The following is a 15,267-nucleotide window of genomic DNA, read 5'->3' on the forward strand; positions in this document are numbered from 1 at the left end:
TGCTGGAGCTGAAAAGTGCAACAAGTCATATGGCGAGTATATCCAAAATGGCCTCCGTCCCCGCCCACTTACGTCACCGATGACGTTAGTGAAAGGCCTCTATTACTTTGTAAGTGAGGGGCTGGGCTTAGAGAGGGGGCGCGGCCTCAGGTGCCCATCACGCGTGCGCTAAGCCTTGGTGCGCGCGTGCTCCCAGGCTTCCTCGCTGTGGCCTCCGTCTCCCGGACATGCGCAGTGGGCGTCCCGCACCCATCGCCTCCCTTCCCTCACCAAGATGGCGGCCGAGTGTGGCCCTTCTCTGGAGAGCGACCTCCATCGCGAGCTGACCTGCTCCGTCTGCCTGGAACTCTTCCGCGAGCCCGTGGCCCTCGGCTGCGGCCACAACTTCTGCCAGGGCTGCATCCTGCACGTTTGGGAGAGCCGAGAGCGGCAGCGGCGGCGGGCAGCCCCGGGGAGAGGGGGAAGGGCCAACGGCCGGGGGCGAGGCGCCCCGAGCCCAGCGGCAGGGGCTGGCAGCAGCTTCTCCTGTCCCGAGTGCCGGCAGGTGGGTGTCACCCCGACTTCCGGTCAGTGACTTCCTGTCACCCCGACTTCCGGTCACTGACTGGCCAACTTCCTATCAGTGACTTCCGGTCACACCAACTCACGTTACACACATTTAGTAACCCGACAACCTTGATGGCTAGTCACAGCAACCTCCCGTCCCCCTGACCATCACCGTCCCCCTGATGTTCCCACCCCCTGACCATCACCACCCACTGACCGTCACCCCCTCCGACCGTCACCACCCCCTGATGTTCCCACCCCCTGACCATCACCACCCACTGACCGTCACCCCCTCCGACCGTCACCACCCCCTGACGTTCCCACCCCCTGACGTTCCCCCCCCCCCACCGCACCACCCCCTGACGTTCCCACCCCCTGACGTTCCCCCCCGACCGCACCACCCCCTGACGTTCCCACCCCCTGACCATCACCACCCACTGACCGTCACCACCCCCTGACCGTCACCCACCCCTGACCGTCACCACCCACTGACCGTCACCACCCCCTGACCGTCACCACCCCCTGCCCGTCCCGTCCCCCTGACCGTCACCACGTCACCACCCCCTGACCGTCACCACGTCACCACCCCCTGACCGTCACCGTCCCCCTGACCGTCCCGTCCCTCTGCCCATCACCACCCCCTGACCGTCACCACCCCCTGCCCGTCCCGTCCCCCTGACCGTCACCACGTCACCACCCCTTGACCGTCACCGTCCCCTTGACTGTCACCGTCCCCCTGACCGTCACTACGTCACCACCCCCTGACCGTCACCACGTCACCACCCCCTGACCGTCACCGTCCCCCTGACCGTCCCGTCCCTCTGCCCATCACCACCCCCTGACCGTCACCACCCCCTGCCCGTCCCGTCCCCCTGACCGTCACCACGTCACCACCCCTTGACCGTCACCGTCCCCTTGACTGTCACCGTCCCCCTGACCGTCACCACGTCACCACCCCCTGACCGTCACCGTCCCCCTGACCGTCCCGTCCCTCTGCCCATCACCACCCCCTGACCGTCACCACCCCCTGACCGTCCCGTCCCCCTGACCGTCACCACGTCACCACCCCCTGACCGTCACCGTCCCCCTCACCGTCACCATCCCCCTCACCGTCACCACCCCCTGCCCGTCCCGTCCCCCTGACCGTCCTGTCCCCCTGACCGTCACCACCCCCTGACCGTCACCACCCCCTGACCGTCACCACCCCCTGCCCGTCCTGTCCCCCTGACCGTCACCACGTCACCCCCCCCGACCGTCACCGTCCCCCTGACTGTCACCGTTCCCCTCACCGTCACCACCCCCTGACCGTCCTGTCCACCTGACCGTCACCACTCCCTGACCGTCACTGTCCCCCTAACCGTCACTGTCCCCCTGACCGTCACCACCCCCTGCCCGTCCCGTCCCCCTGACTGGCCCATCCCCCGACTGTCCCCGTCCCCCGACCTTCACCACCCCATGACCGTTCCGTCCCTCTGCCCGTCACCATGTCACTACCCCTGACCGTCACCACCCCCTGCCCGTCCCGTCCTCCTGACCGTCACCACCCCCTGCCCGTCCTGTCCCCCTGACTGGCCCGTCCCCCGACTGGCCCGTCCCCCGACTGTCCCCGTCCCCCGACTGTCACCACCCCCTGACAGTCCCGTCCCCCTGACCGTCACCCCCCCTGCCCGTCCCGTCCCCCTGACCGTCACCACCCCCTGACCGTTCCGTCCCCGACTGTCACCACCCCCTGACCGTCCCGTCCCCCGACCACCCCATCCTTTGACTGTCACCACCCCCGACCGTCCTGTCCCCCTGACCATCACCAGCCCCTGACCGTCCCATCCCCCTGACCGTCGTTACCCACTGACCAACCCATCCCCCTGACTGTCACCTCCCTCTGAATGTCCTGAGCCCCTGACCATCCTATCCCCATGTCCATCCCGACCCCCTGACCAACCCCTCCCCTGACCATCCAGTCCCCCTGACAATCCCCTCCCCCGACCGTCCTGTCGACCATCCCCTCCCCCGACCGTCCCGTCGACCATCCCCTCCCCCGACCGTCCCGTCCACCATCCCCTCCCCCGATCGTCGTGTCCCCCTGACTGATCATCCCCCTGACTGTCCTGTCCTCCTGACAGTCACCACCCCCTGACTGTCCGCTCCCCTTACCATCCCGTCCACTTGACCGTCCCCTCCCCCGATCGACTGTCCCGTCCCCTCTCGTTCACTGACAGTCCCCCTGACCGTCCCGATGTCCTGACCCCCTCTCCCCAACTTTCTGTCACACCGCCTCGTGCACACTTCCTGCCTGTTTTCGCCTCCCTCATACTTGCTTCCCGTCATGCCTACTCTCTGACGCGTGTTTATCCTGTCACAGCCTCATCTTGTCACACTTATTGACATCGTGCTCTCTCCCTGTCACTCTCCGCCTCCCTTCACCCATGTCACAGTGCAAGCGATGCCGCGGGACTGCGATGCTGGCTTTCCATTGTTGCATTGCCAGATGTCAGGGACCTGGAACGTAAGACATGAGAGCAAGAGTAGACCATTCGGCCCTCCTCCACCATTCTATATGACCATGGCTGATCTTCAACTCCGTTTTCCAGCCCGCTCCCCCATATCCCTTAATCCCCTAAGAGACCAAAAATCAGTCTATCCCAGCCTTAAATGTATTTGACAATGGAGCATTCCCAAACCGCCGGGGTAGAGAATTCCAAAGATTCACAACCCTTTGAGTGAAGTAATTTCTCCTCATCTCAGTCCTAAACTTTCGGCCCCTTATCCTGAGACTGGGCCTCCCTCATGTTTTAGATTCTCCGACCAGCGGGGAACAATCTCTTAGTGTCCACCCTGTCAAACCTCCTCAGAATCTTGTAGGTTTCAATGAACCATCTCTCGTTCTTCTAAACTCCAGAGAATATAAGCCCAATTTACTCAGCCTCTCATCATAGTACAACCCCCTCATCCCCAGGGACCGATCGAGTGAACCTTCGCTGTATCGCCTCCAATACAAGTATATCCTTTCTTAAATGTGGAGACCAAAACTGCGCACCGTGTTCCAGGCGCAGTCTCACCAAAACCCTGTTCAACTGTAATAAGATTTAGACTCATCGTTTTACAGTATGGAAAGAGGACCTTCAGCCCATCTTGTCCATGCTGGTCATCTAGCCCCTGTCTACTCCGATCCCATTTTCCAACACTTGGCCCATAGCCTTGTATGCTATGGTGTTCCAAGTGTTCATCTAAACGCTTCTTAATTGTTGTGAGAGTTCCCACCTCTACCACCCTTTCAGGCAGTGAGTTCTAGATACCCCCACCCTCTGGGTGAAAAAAGATTTCCTCAAAGCCCCTCTAAACCTCCTGCCCCTTACCTTAAATCTATGCCCCTTTGTTATTGACCCCTCTACTATGGGGAAAAGTTTCTTCCTATCTACCCTATCTATGTCCCTCATGATTTTGTATACCTCAATCAGGTCTCCCCTCAGCCTTCTCTGCTCTAAGGAAAACAACCCCAGCCTATCCAGTCTATCTTCATAGATGAAACGCTCCAGCCCAGGCAACATCCTGGTGAATCTCCTCTGCACCCTCTCCAGTGCAATCACATCCTTCCTATAGTGTGGCGACCAGAACTGCACACAGTACTCCAGCTGTGGCCTAACGTTTTACACAGCTCCATCATAACCTCCCTGCTCTTGTATTCAACGCCTCAACTAATAAAGGCAAGTACCCCATATGCCTTCTTAACCACCTTATCTACCTGTCCTGGGGCCTTCAAGGATCTATGGACATGCACACCAAGGTCCCTCTGATCCTCTGTAATTCATAGGGTCCTACCATTCATTGTGTACTCCCTTGCCTTAGTCATCCCAAAATGCATCACCTCACATTTTTCAGGATTAAATTCCATTTGCTACTATTCTGCCCATCTGACCAGCCTGTCTAAATTGTCCTTTAGTCTAAGGCTTTCCTCGCTAATTTTTGTGTCATCTGCAAAGTTACTGATCATACCTTCTAAATTCGTGTCTAGACCATTAATGTACACTATAAACAGCAAGGGACCCAGCACCAAATCCTGCGGTACACCACTGGACACAGGCTTCCAGTCACAAGAACAACTTTCGACCATCACCCTCTTGCCTCCTGCCACTAAGCCAATTTTGAATCCAATTTGCCAAATTGCCCTGGATCTATGGTTCTTGCCTTCTTGACCAGTCTCCGGTGAGAGACCTTGTCAAAAGCCGTACTGAAGTCCATGTAGACCACATCAACTGCACTACCCTCATCTACACACCTAATCACCTCCTCAAAAAATTCAATCAAATCTGTTAGACATGATCTCCCCCTGACAAAGCCATGTTAACTATTCTCGATTAATCCTTGCCTCTCCAAGTGGAGATTAATTATGTCCCTCAGAATTTTTTCCAAAAGTTTCCCTACCACTGATATTAGACTCACTGGCCTATATTTCCCTGCTTTATCCCTACCAGCCTCCTTGAATAATGGTACCAATTAGCTGTCTTCCAGTCCTCTGGCACCTCTCCTGTGGCCAATGAGAATTTGAAAATTAATGTCAGGGCCCCTACAATCTCGTCCCTTGTCTCCCACAGCAGCCTGGGATTCATCTTATCTGGGCCTGGGGATTTATCCACTTTTTTAAGCCTGTTAAAACTGCTAATGCCTCCTCCCTCTCCATGCTAATTTGTTCAAGTATATCACAGTCCCCCTCCCTGATTTCTATGCCTACATTGTCCTTCTCTATAGTGAACACAGATGCAAAGTACTCATTTAAACGCTCACTTACATCTTCCGGCTCCCCTCTCAGATTGCCACTTTGGTCCCTAATGGGCCGTACTCTTTCTCTGGTTATCCTCTTGCCTCTAACATACTTTTAAAATGCTTTTGGATTTGCCTTTATTTTACCTGCTAGTGTTTTTTAATACTCCCTCTTTGCTCTCCTAATTTCTTATTTTAAGTAACCCCCTGAACTTTCTATACTCCTCTAGTGCTTCTGCTGTTTTGAGCCCTCGGTATCTACTATAAGCTTCCCTTTTTTTCCTTATCCAATCCTGTAGATTCCTCAACATCCAGGGTTCTCTGGACTTGTTGGTCCCACCCTTCACCTTTATGGGAACTCTCACTATTTCCTTTCTGAATGACTCCCACTGCTCTGGTGTAGATTTTATATGGCTGGTCCAGTTTAGTACAAGAATAATTGGAGTACAAGAATAAAGAAGAATAAAACAGCGAGAGGTCGGGAGATACTCTCACTGTTTTACCTCCCGACCTCTCGCTGTTTTACCTCCCGACCTCTCGCTGTTTTATTCTTCTTTATTCTTGTACTCCAATTATTCTTGTACTGAACTGGACCAGCCATATAAATACTGTGGCTGCAAGAGCAGATCAGATGCTAGAAGCCCTGTGGCGAGTAACTCACCTCCTGACTCCCCAAAGCCTGTCCACCATCTACAAGGCACAAGTCAGGAGTGGGATGGAATACTCCCCACTTGCCTGGATGAGTGCGGCTCCCACAACACTCAAGAAGCTCCACACCGTCCAGGACAAAGCAGCCCCGCTTGATCGGCACCCCATCCACAAACATTCACTCCCTCCACCACCGACGCACAGTAGCAGCAGTGTGTGTACCATCTACAAAATGCACTGCAGGGACTCACCAAGGCTCCTTAGACAGCACCTTCCAAACCCACAACCTCTATCATCTAGAAGGACAAGGGCAGCAGACACATGGGAACACCACCACCTGCAAGTCCCACTCCAAGCCACTCGCCATCCTGACTTGGAAATATATCGGCCGTTCCTTCACTGTCGCTGGGTCAAAATCCTGGAACTCCCTCCCTAACAGCACTATGGGTGCAGTGGTTCAAGAAGGCAGCTCACCACCACCTTCTCAAGGGGGCAGTTAGGGATGGGCAATAAAAGCTGGCCTAGCCGGAGACGCCCGTATGCCATGATTTAAAGAAAAAGTCCCCTTGCAATAAAAGGCCAACATGCAATTTTCCTTCCAAACGATGAGAAAACATGGCCCATGGAATCCAGTTGGGATAAATGAGCCCCCAGTTTGAAAAACTAAGCTTGTAAAGGTAGGGATGAGGGAGGCGAGGGAAGCTGAAAACCTCAAGAATAATATTAAAAACAATTAAGGATTGTGGTGCCGGGAGTCCCCAGCATTGAGCTTTCCTGAAGCCCCAGCAACAACCCTGACCAATGGCCACACAACCAACTGCCCGACTGGCGTGGCGAATGATCCAATTACTGTGAGACTAGAGAAGGTCAATTTTGACGGTAACACAAACTGACCAATGCTCAAGCAGGCGCAGGTCATTTTAAAAAAAAAAACATATACTAATTGGTCTCTTTGCCGCCCCCCCCCTTTTTTGCTTGCAGATTTTCTCCGATAAAAACTTCACCAAGAACTTCTTGGCCGCCAACCTGGTCGAGAAGCTGCAGGAAGCCAAGTGCGTCTCAGGCTCTCGGGCCTGTTTGGCCCAGAGGAGGTATGAGAAGCACCAGAAGCCCTTGACTTTGTACTGCGCGACCGACCAGAGGATCCTCTGCGACTTATGCAGGTTGTCAAAAACTCACAGGTAAAAGCGACTCATTCAGGGGCCCCTGGCGAAATTCGGCCTTCAAACCTTAAAGCTACCTGAGGCCCTAATCTCTGGAATTTCCCCACACCCGTCGGAATCTCTCCTCCTTTAAGACGCTTCCCTTTGTCCGAACTTTCCAATCGCCCGACCTAATATCTCTTGTGATTTGGTATCAACTCTTGCCTGACTCTGCTCCTGAGAAGTAGCCTTGGACGTTTTATAATCGCCGTTCGGTAGGACAGAACTTGAGTATCGCCGAAAGAAGAGACAAGCTGTCAAAGCTTTCCATCTTGCACTCATCAGGACAGATTCCTCCAGAGTACCAAACCTCAAAGGGACCAGCAAAGTATCCATTTGAGCACTGCTGAGAAAAGCCATTTTGTCGAAGCTTTCCATCTTGCACTGATCAGGATGACTGCAAGAATACCAATGCCAGGGGAATCAACCACCTTATATTGTATGAGAAGAGTATGCTCATGCAGCACAAAGCCGTTGTTTTCCTTGACGCTGGTATTCTTGCAGTTGTTCTGATGAGTGCAAGATGAAAAGCTTTGACAGAACGTCTTTTTCCAGCAATACTCACGTTCTGGATTATAAGTTTATAAATTGTCACTCCCAATGGGATTTGGTATTCTTGCGAATCTGAGCTGATGAGTGCCACACAGAGACCTTCGACAGCACGTCCCTTTTTTTCAGATATACGTTTTAAAATGTTAAAGGTGCCAGATAAATGCAAGTTGTTAGGAACAAGGGAGCAGGAGTAGGCCCTTTGAGCCTGCTCCACCATTCAATAAGACCGTGGCTGATCTGGTTGTGGTCTCAACTCCACTTTCCTGCCTTGCCCTCTGTAACCCTTGACCCCCACCCTCCCCTTGTTGATCAAAACTCTGTCTAACTCGGCCTTGAATACATTCACTGACCCAGCCTCCACTGCTCTCTGGGGAAGAGGATTCCACAGACCAGCGACCCTCTGAGACGACACAAGAAATAGGAGCAGGAGTGGACCACTCGGCCCATCGAGCCTCCTCCACCATTCAATAGGACCATGGCTGATCTTGGGCTTCAACTCCATTTTCCGCTTCCCCATATCCCTTAATTCTCTAAGAGACCGAAAATCAGATTTTCCCGGCCTTAAATGTATTTGACAATGGAGCATCCACAACCCTCTAGGGTAGAGTATTCCAAAGATTCACAACCCTTTGAGCGAAGCAATTTCTCCTCATCTCAGTCCTAAACGATTGGCCCCTTATCCTGAGACTGTGCCCCCCCCATGTTTTAGATTCTCCGACCAGCGGGAACAATCTCTCAGCGTCCACCCCTTCAGAATGTTGTAGGTTTCAATGAGATCGTCTCTCATTCTTCTAAACTCCAGAGAATATAAACCCAATCCCCTCAGCCTCTTAGTGTGGGATAACCCCCTCATCCCGGGGCCCAACCTAGTGAACTTTCACTGTATCAGTGCAAGTGTATCCTTCCTTAAATGTGGCGAGAAGACATTTTTTTCCTCGTCTTCGTCTTAAATGGGGGACGCCTTATTTTTAAACTGCCTCGTCTCTCCCACGAGAGGAAGCGCCCTCCCAGTATCCACTCTCTCAAGCCACCTCAGAGTCATATATGTTTCAATAGGGCCACTTCTCATTCTTCCAAACTCCAATGGTCGTCTCTTCAAACCTTCAACGCCTGGTCCCCTCCCTGACCCCCTCCTCAATCTCTTCTGCAGCTCCCCCCCCCCCCAACCAAGCCTGAATCTCTCCAGTGGGTTCTCTGCTGCTGCTTGGTCTGTCCGCAGCCTGTGATGTCATTAACTTCTCCGCCGCATCTCCTCTGGGACTAGCCTAGGATTAATTCAGGCAGGACCCGGGGAGAAAAACCCTCTCCCGACAGCCGGCTCAGCGGGCAGCTGTCTCGCCTCTGGCTCCGCAGGTTGCGGGTTCGAGTCCCCTTCCAGAGACTCGAGTGCAAAATGTAGGCCAGCCCCTACCTTTGTAAAGTTAAGGAGCTGCATTTCTCTAGCGCCTTTCACCAGCTCAGGACGTCCCAAAGTGCTTCACAGCCAATGAAGGGAGAGACAGTGACATGGTGATAACGCCACTGGACTAGTGATCCAGGGACCCAGGCTAAAGCTAAGGAATTGAAAGCTAGCCTCAGTAATGTGACCATGACAACGATCATCGATTGTTGTAAAAACCCATCCGATGTGAAGGAAATCTGCTGTCCTTACCCGGTCTGGCCTACCTGTGACCTCAGATCCACAGCGAATGTGGTTGACCCTTAAGTGCCCCTCTGAAATGGCTCCAGGAAGCCACTTAGTCCAAGGGGCAATTAGCGCTGGGCAACAAATGCTGAGTTCTCCCCAGTGTCCCGGGGGGGGACCCAATGTTTACCCCTCAACCAACATGACATGTATATATTTTTTAAAAAACCGGATGATCTGGGTCATTATCACATTGCTGCTCGTGGGATCTTGCTGTGCGCAAGTTGGCTGCCGCGTTTCCTACCTTACAACAAGGGCGAGACTTCAGAAAAGGGCTTCATTGGGCTGTGAGGTGCTTTGGACCGTGAGAGGCGCTAGATGAATGCAATCACTTTGTTTCTCAACGCACTGAGCTGACCAAACAAGGGCACTCCTTTGTATAGAGAGGGGGTGGTATATACGGACTAGCTAGGCAACACCTCTAGGCCACAAGGAAACAAAAGCTTTATCACAAAATAACAGTGGGTTGGGTTGAGCTATCGCTGAGCGAATGTTTGACATCTGTTTTATCTGTCCTGGCATCTAGGAGTTGTGATATTCTTCTTGCCCATGAATTAACTGATGAATTCCTGGTAAGCAGCATGCTCTTAAATAGCCCTGAGTGAATTCCTCATGTTCAAATGTCAATATGATGTGAGCGATCGCAAATGGCACTACTCTGTAACCCGACATCGACCCTTCAGATGGGACGGTCATGCAGATTTCCAGCTTAGCCGCCCCCCCCACCTCCACTCTTTCCGATCGTAAAACCTTCCTTTGCGGGGATGTGGGTGTCACTGGCAGGGTGAGCATTTGTAGCCCATCCCTAATGGAGAAGGTGGTGGGTGAGCTGCCTTCTTGAGCCGCTACAGTCCCCTGTGGTGTAGGTACACCCACGGCACTGTTAGGGAGGGAGTTCCAGCATTGTGACCCGGCGACAGCGAAGGAACGGCCGATGTATTTCCAAGTCGGGATGGTGTGTGGCTCGGAGGGTAACTTGCAGGTGGTGGTGTTCCCCATGTGTCTGCTGCCCCTTGTCCTTCTAGATGGTAGAGGTCGTGGGTTTGGAAGGTGCTGTGAAAGGACCTCGACCTCCTTCTGGTAAAAGCCATGAGTTTGATCACTTGGTCTGTACTCAAGTCAGGCAAATCTGGCCAGGGTGTCTATTTCCTTTAGAAAGCGGTTCCCACTCCACATTTCCGTTCATTGGCTCCCACTGCAAAGCGTGTGCTTGGATGGTCAGCGCAGACTCTTCGGGTTTCATTGAGCTTGCATACCCTCTCTCCCGCCTTTCCCTACTCTCCAGTAAGCCGACGCTTGCTGCACAGACCCTGACAAGGGATGATACCGGGACACGCCTTTTGCTCTTGCCCTGTGTGCAGCGCCACCGAGCCAAGTATCTGGAAGGGGCGCGGAGCAAGAGGGACCGTGAAGTGGACCAAACCATTTTGTTTTGCAATGGAAGGCACGAATGGTGCTTTCTTAAGGTTACTGAATAACTTTGTGTTATACGGGCCGAAAATTCTGGGAATACTCAGCAGGTCAGGCAGCATCTGTGGCGAGAGGAACACGGATATCATTTCGGGACTGCATCTCTGGGAACATGGGAAATAGGAGCAGGAAGCCTCGGGTCTACTCTACCTTTCAACTAGACCATGGTTGATCTTCTGTCTCGACACCGTCTTTCTGTACTATCCCCGGATATCTTTAACCACTAGAAATTTCTCCATCCCTGTCTTTAACATACTCAACGATTGAGCATCCACTACACCCCCGGGGTGGAGAATTCCAAATTCCACGCTCTAAGTGAGGAAATTCCTCCTCATCTCAGTCCTAAATGGCCAACCTCAGCCAGATCAGGAGTCGGAGGGAGGTGTTGGGGGGTTGTCAGATGGTCGGGGGGGGGTTGTTGGTGGGGGGGGGGGGGGGGGGTTGCGGGGAGTCAGAGGGTCATGGGGTAGTCGGAGCATCGGAGGGTCAGCCGGGAGTCAGGGTCGGGGGCTGGCTGGAGGACCATGAGGGAGTTGGAGCATCGGGGGGGAGTGGGAGGATCGGGGGCGAGTCGGAGTGAGTTGGAACGTCAGGGGGAGGGAGTCAGAGGGTTTGAGGGGTTGGAGGAGGGTCAGACGGTTGGGGATGAGTCGGAAGTTTGGGGGCATGTAGGAGAATTGGTGGGGAGTCAGAACATTGGGGGGCAGGTGGAGGGCTGGTGGGGAGGGGGGTGTCAGAGCGGTGGTGGTCAGAGGGGTCGAGGGTCAGGGAGGGAATCAGACAGCTGGGGATGAGTCGGAGGGTTGGGTTGGGGAGGTGGAGGGTCGGGGGGGTCAGAGGGGTCGAGGGTCAGGGAGGGAGTTGGAGGGTTGGAGGTGTGTCAGAGAGTCAGGAAGGACAATCAGAGGGTGGGTTCAGTGGGGAGTTGGACAGGAGGGCGGTTTAGTTGTATAGTTAGCCAGGAATTGGACACGGGTTTCCGAGGTCAATGAGTCAGAACCATCCAAGGCCTCTAACTCTGATCTAGAGTTGGAGCCTTTCTCGAAGGGTTCAGGATTCAGGGGAATTGCCCATCGGAAGTTGAAACATGTCCCGAGAAATTCCCACGGAGTCCTTGGTGTTGGGACTTCCGAGGGGAGCCACCCCCCCCAGCGGCTCATCCTCCATCCAGAGACGGGAAGATGAGGGCTATTGAGAAAGAGAAAAAGGATGATTGCACAAACCAACAGGAGATGGCCCTGGGGCAAGTAACGAAAGAAAAGATGTGTCCAGGGAAGGTGCCAATGAGAATAACATAACCAACAGCCGTTAATTCCCTTCTGCTCCTCCGCGCCACCACCTCACCCTTTCCCACTGCTCTGGCTACTTTGCTGATGCTTTTCCAATTCGGACCAAAAGCCATTGACTTAAAGTGTTATCTCAGCTTCTGGACACAGATTCTGCTTGACCTGTCCAGTGTTTCCAGCATTCTCTGTTACAGTGACCTCTGCGCTGCTTCGATTTTCACGCTAACTCTGTGGTTCTTGCTTCTTATAAATCTTCCAACCCACCCCACCCCCAACTCACCCCACCCCACCCCACCCAACCCTAACCCCACCTCCACCCTAACACACCCCACCCCACCCTAACCCCATCCCCACTCCAACCCCACCCCACCCTAACGCACCCCACCCCCAACCCACCCGCACTCTAAACACCCACCCCACCCCCACCCTAACCCCACCCCCAACCCACCCCACCCCACCCCACCCTAACCCTAACCCCACCTCCACCCTAACACACCCCACCCTAACGCACCCCACCCCCAACCCACCCGCACTCTAAACACCCACCCCACCCCCACCCTAACCCCACCCCCACCCTAACCCACCCACACCCTAAACACCCACCCTAACCCCCCAACCCCCACGCTAACCCCACCCCCACCCTAACACACCCCACCCCCACCCTAACCCTAACCCCACCCCCACCCTAACACACCCCACCCCCACCCTAACCCCATCCCCACTCCAACCCCACCCCACCCTAACGCACCCCACCCCCAACCCACCCGCACTCTAAACACCCACCCCACCCCCACCCTAACCCCACCCCCATCCTAACCCACCCCACCCCCAACCCACCCACACCCTAAACACCCACCCTAACCCCCCCACCCCCACCCCACCCCACCCCCACCCCGCCCCACCCCACCCTAACACACCCCACCCCCACCCTAACCCTAACCCCACCCCCAACCCACCTGCACCCTAAACCCCCACCCTAACCCCCCCACTCCACCCTAAGCCTAACCCCCACCTTCACCCCACCCTCACCCCACACTAACCCCACCCCACCCCCACCCCACACTAACCCCACCCCACACTAACCCCACCCCTACCCCACCCCACCCCCACCCCCGCCTTCACCCCACCCTCACCTTACCCCCACCCTATCCCCACCCCCACCCTAACCACACCCCACCCCCTCCCTAAAACTAACCCTAACCCCACCCCATCCCCACCCTAACCCACCCACCCCAACCCTAAGCCAACCCAACCCCCACCCTAAGCCACCCCCATCCCTACCCACACCCCCACCCCAACCCCACCCACCCCACCCCCTCCACTCCCGGCGATGTGACAGATGAGGAAAAAAGAGCTCAAGGCAAAAATTCGGGAAGAGTTTGCCAGACTGATCGAGTTTCTGATTGAAGAGAGGGAGATATTTTTACTGCAGCTGGACGAGGTGGAGCGGGCGGCGATTGACCAAGTGGAGGCCGAGCGGCTGGACCTGGGAGCCACCATTTTGGAACTGGAGCAGTCCATAGCTGACATCAAGAGCAAATTAAACCACTCCGTGCCTCTGGAGGTACAGATGGGGGTGGGGGGTGAGTGTGAGGTGGTGGGGGTGAGGGGTGAGGGGATGGGGGTGAGGGGTTGGGGGTGTGTGTGAGGGGGCGGGGGGGTGAGTGTGAGGGGGCTGGGGGTGAGTGCGAGGGGGCGGGGGGTGAGTGCGAGGGGGCGGGGGGTGTGTGTGAGGGGGCGGGGGGTGTGTGTGAGGGGGCGGGGGGGTGAGTGTGAGGGGGCGGGGGGTGAGTGCGAGGGGGCGGGGGGTGAGTGCGAGGGGGCGGGGGGTGTGTGTGAGGGGGCGGGGGGTGAGTGTGAGGGGGCGGGGGGTGAGTGTGAGGGGGCGGGGGGTGAGTGTGAGGGGGCGGGGGGTGAGTGTGAGGGGGCGGGGGGTGAGTGTGAGGGGGCGGGGGATGAGTGTGAGGGGGCGGGGGGTGAGTGTGAGGGGGCGGGGGGTGATGTGAGGGGGCAGGGGGTGTGTGTGAGGGGGCGGGGGTGTGTGTGAGGGAGTGTGGGGTGAGTGTGAGGGGGCGGGGGGTGAGTGTGAGGGGGCGGGGGGTGTGTGTGAGGGAGCGTGGGGTGAGTGTGAGGGGGCGGGGGGTGAGTGTGAGGGGGCGGGGGTGAGTGTGAGGGGGCGGGGGTGAGTGTGAGGGAGTGTGGGGTGAGTGTGAGGGGGCGGGGGGTGAGTGTGAGGGGGCGGGGGGTGAGTGTGAGGGGGCGGGGGGTGAGTGTGAGGGGGCGGGGGGTGTGTGTGAGGGGGCGGGGGGTGAGTGTGAGGGGGCGGGGGGTGTGTGTGAGGGGGCAGGGGGGTGTGTGTGAGGGAGTGTGGGGTGAGTGTGAGGGGGCGGGGGGTGAGTGTGAGGGGGCGGGGGGTGTGTGTGAGGGAGCGTGGGGTGAGTGTGAGGGGGCGGGGGGTGAGTGTGAGGGGGCGGGGGTGAGTGTGAGGGGGCGGGGGTGAGTGTGAGGGAGTGTGGGGTGAGTGTGAGGGGGCGGGGGGTGAGTGTGAGGGGGCGGGGGGTGAGTGTGAGGGGGCGGGGGGTGAGTGTGAGGGGGCGGGGGGTGAGTGTGAGGGGGCGGGGGGTGAGTGTGAGGGGGCGGGGGATGTGTGTGAGGGGGCGGGGGGTGTGTGTGAGGGGGCGGGGGGTGAGTGTGAGGGGGCGGGGGTGAGTGTGAGGGAGTGTGGGGTGAGTGTGAGGGGGCGGGGGGTGTGTGTGAGGGGGCGGGGGGTGTGTGTGAGGGGGCGGGGGGTGAGTGTGAGAGGGCGGGGGGTGAGTGTGAGGGAGCGTGGGGTGAGTGTGAGGGGGCGGGGAGTGAGTGTGAGGGGGCGGGGGGTGTGTGTGAGGGGGCGGGGGGTGAGTGTGAGGGGGCGGGGGGTGAGTGTGAGGGGGCGGGGGGTGAGTGTGAGGGAGTGCGGGGTGAGTGTGAGAGGGCGGGGGGGTGAGTGTGAGAGGGCGGGGTGAGTGTGAGGGGGCGGGGGGTGAGTGTGAGGGGGCGGGGGGTGTGTGTGAGGGGGCGGGGGGTGTGTGTGAGGGGGCGGGGGGTGAGTGTGAGGGGGCGGGGGGTGTGTGTGAGGGGGCGGGGG

General features: G+C 56.8%; 1 protein-coding gene across 1 annotated transcript in view; it reads left to right on the forward strand.

The window, feature by feature from the left end:
* The first annotated feature begins 261 nt into the window (after nt 1–261).
* The window catches only part of LOC121274316 (nuclear factor 7, ovary-like), a 19,863-nt gene continuing 4,857 nt past the window's right edge, over nt 262–15,267 (forward strand). Inside the window, exons 1-4 of the mRNA XM_041181559.1 lie at nt 262–544; nt 6,931–7,130; nt 9,914–9,959; nt 13,483–13,707. Of these exons, the coding sequence (XP_041037493.1) occupies nt 275–544; nt 6,931–7,130; nt 9,914–9,959; nt 13,483–13,707 (741 nt within the window). The 5' untranslated portion in view covers nt 262–274. The remainder of the gene's footprint in view (nt 545–6,930; nt 7,131–9,913; nt 9,960–13,482; nt 13,708–15,267) is intronic.

This window comes from Carcharodon carcharias (assembly GCF_017639515.1).
Source record: "Carcharodon carcharias isolate sCarCar2 chromosome 36 unlocalized genomic scaffold, sCarCar2.pri SUPER_36_unloc_1, whole genome shotgun sequence".
NCBI classification, from domain to species: domain Eukaryota; kingdom Metazoa; phylum Chordata; class Chondrichthyes; order Lamniformes; family Lamnidae; genus Carcharodon; species Carcharodon carcharias.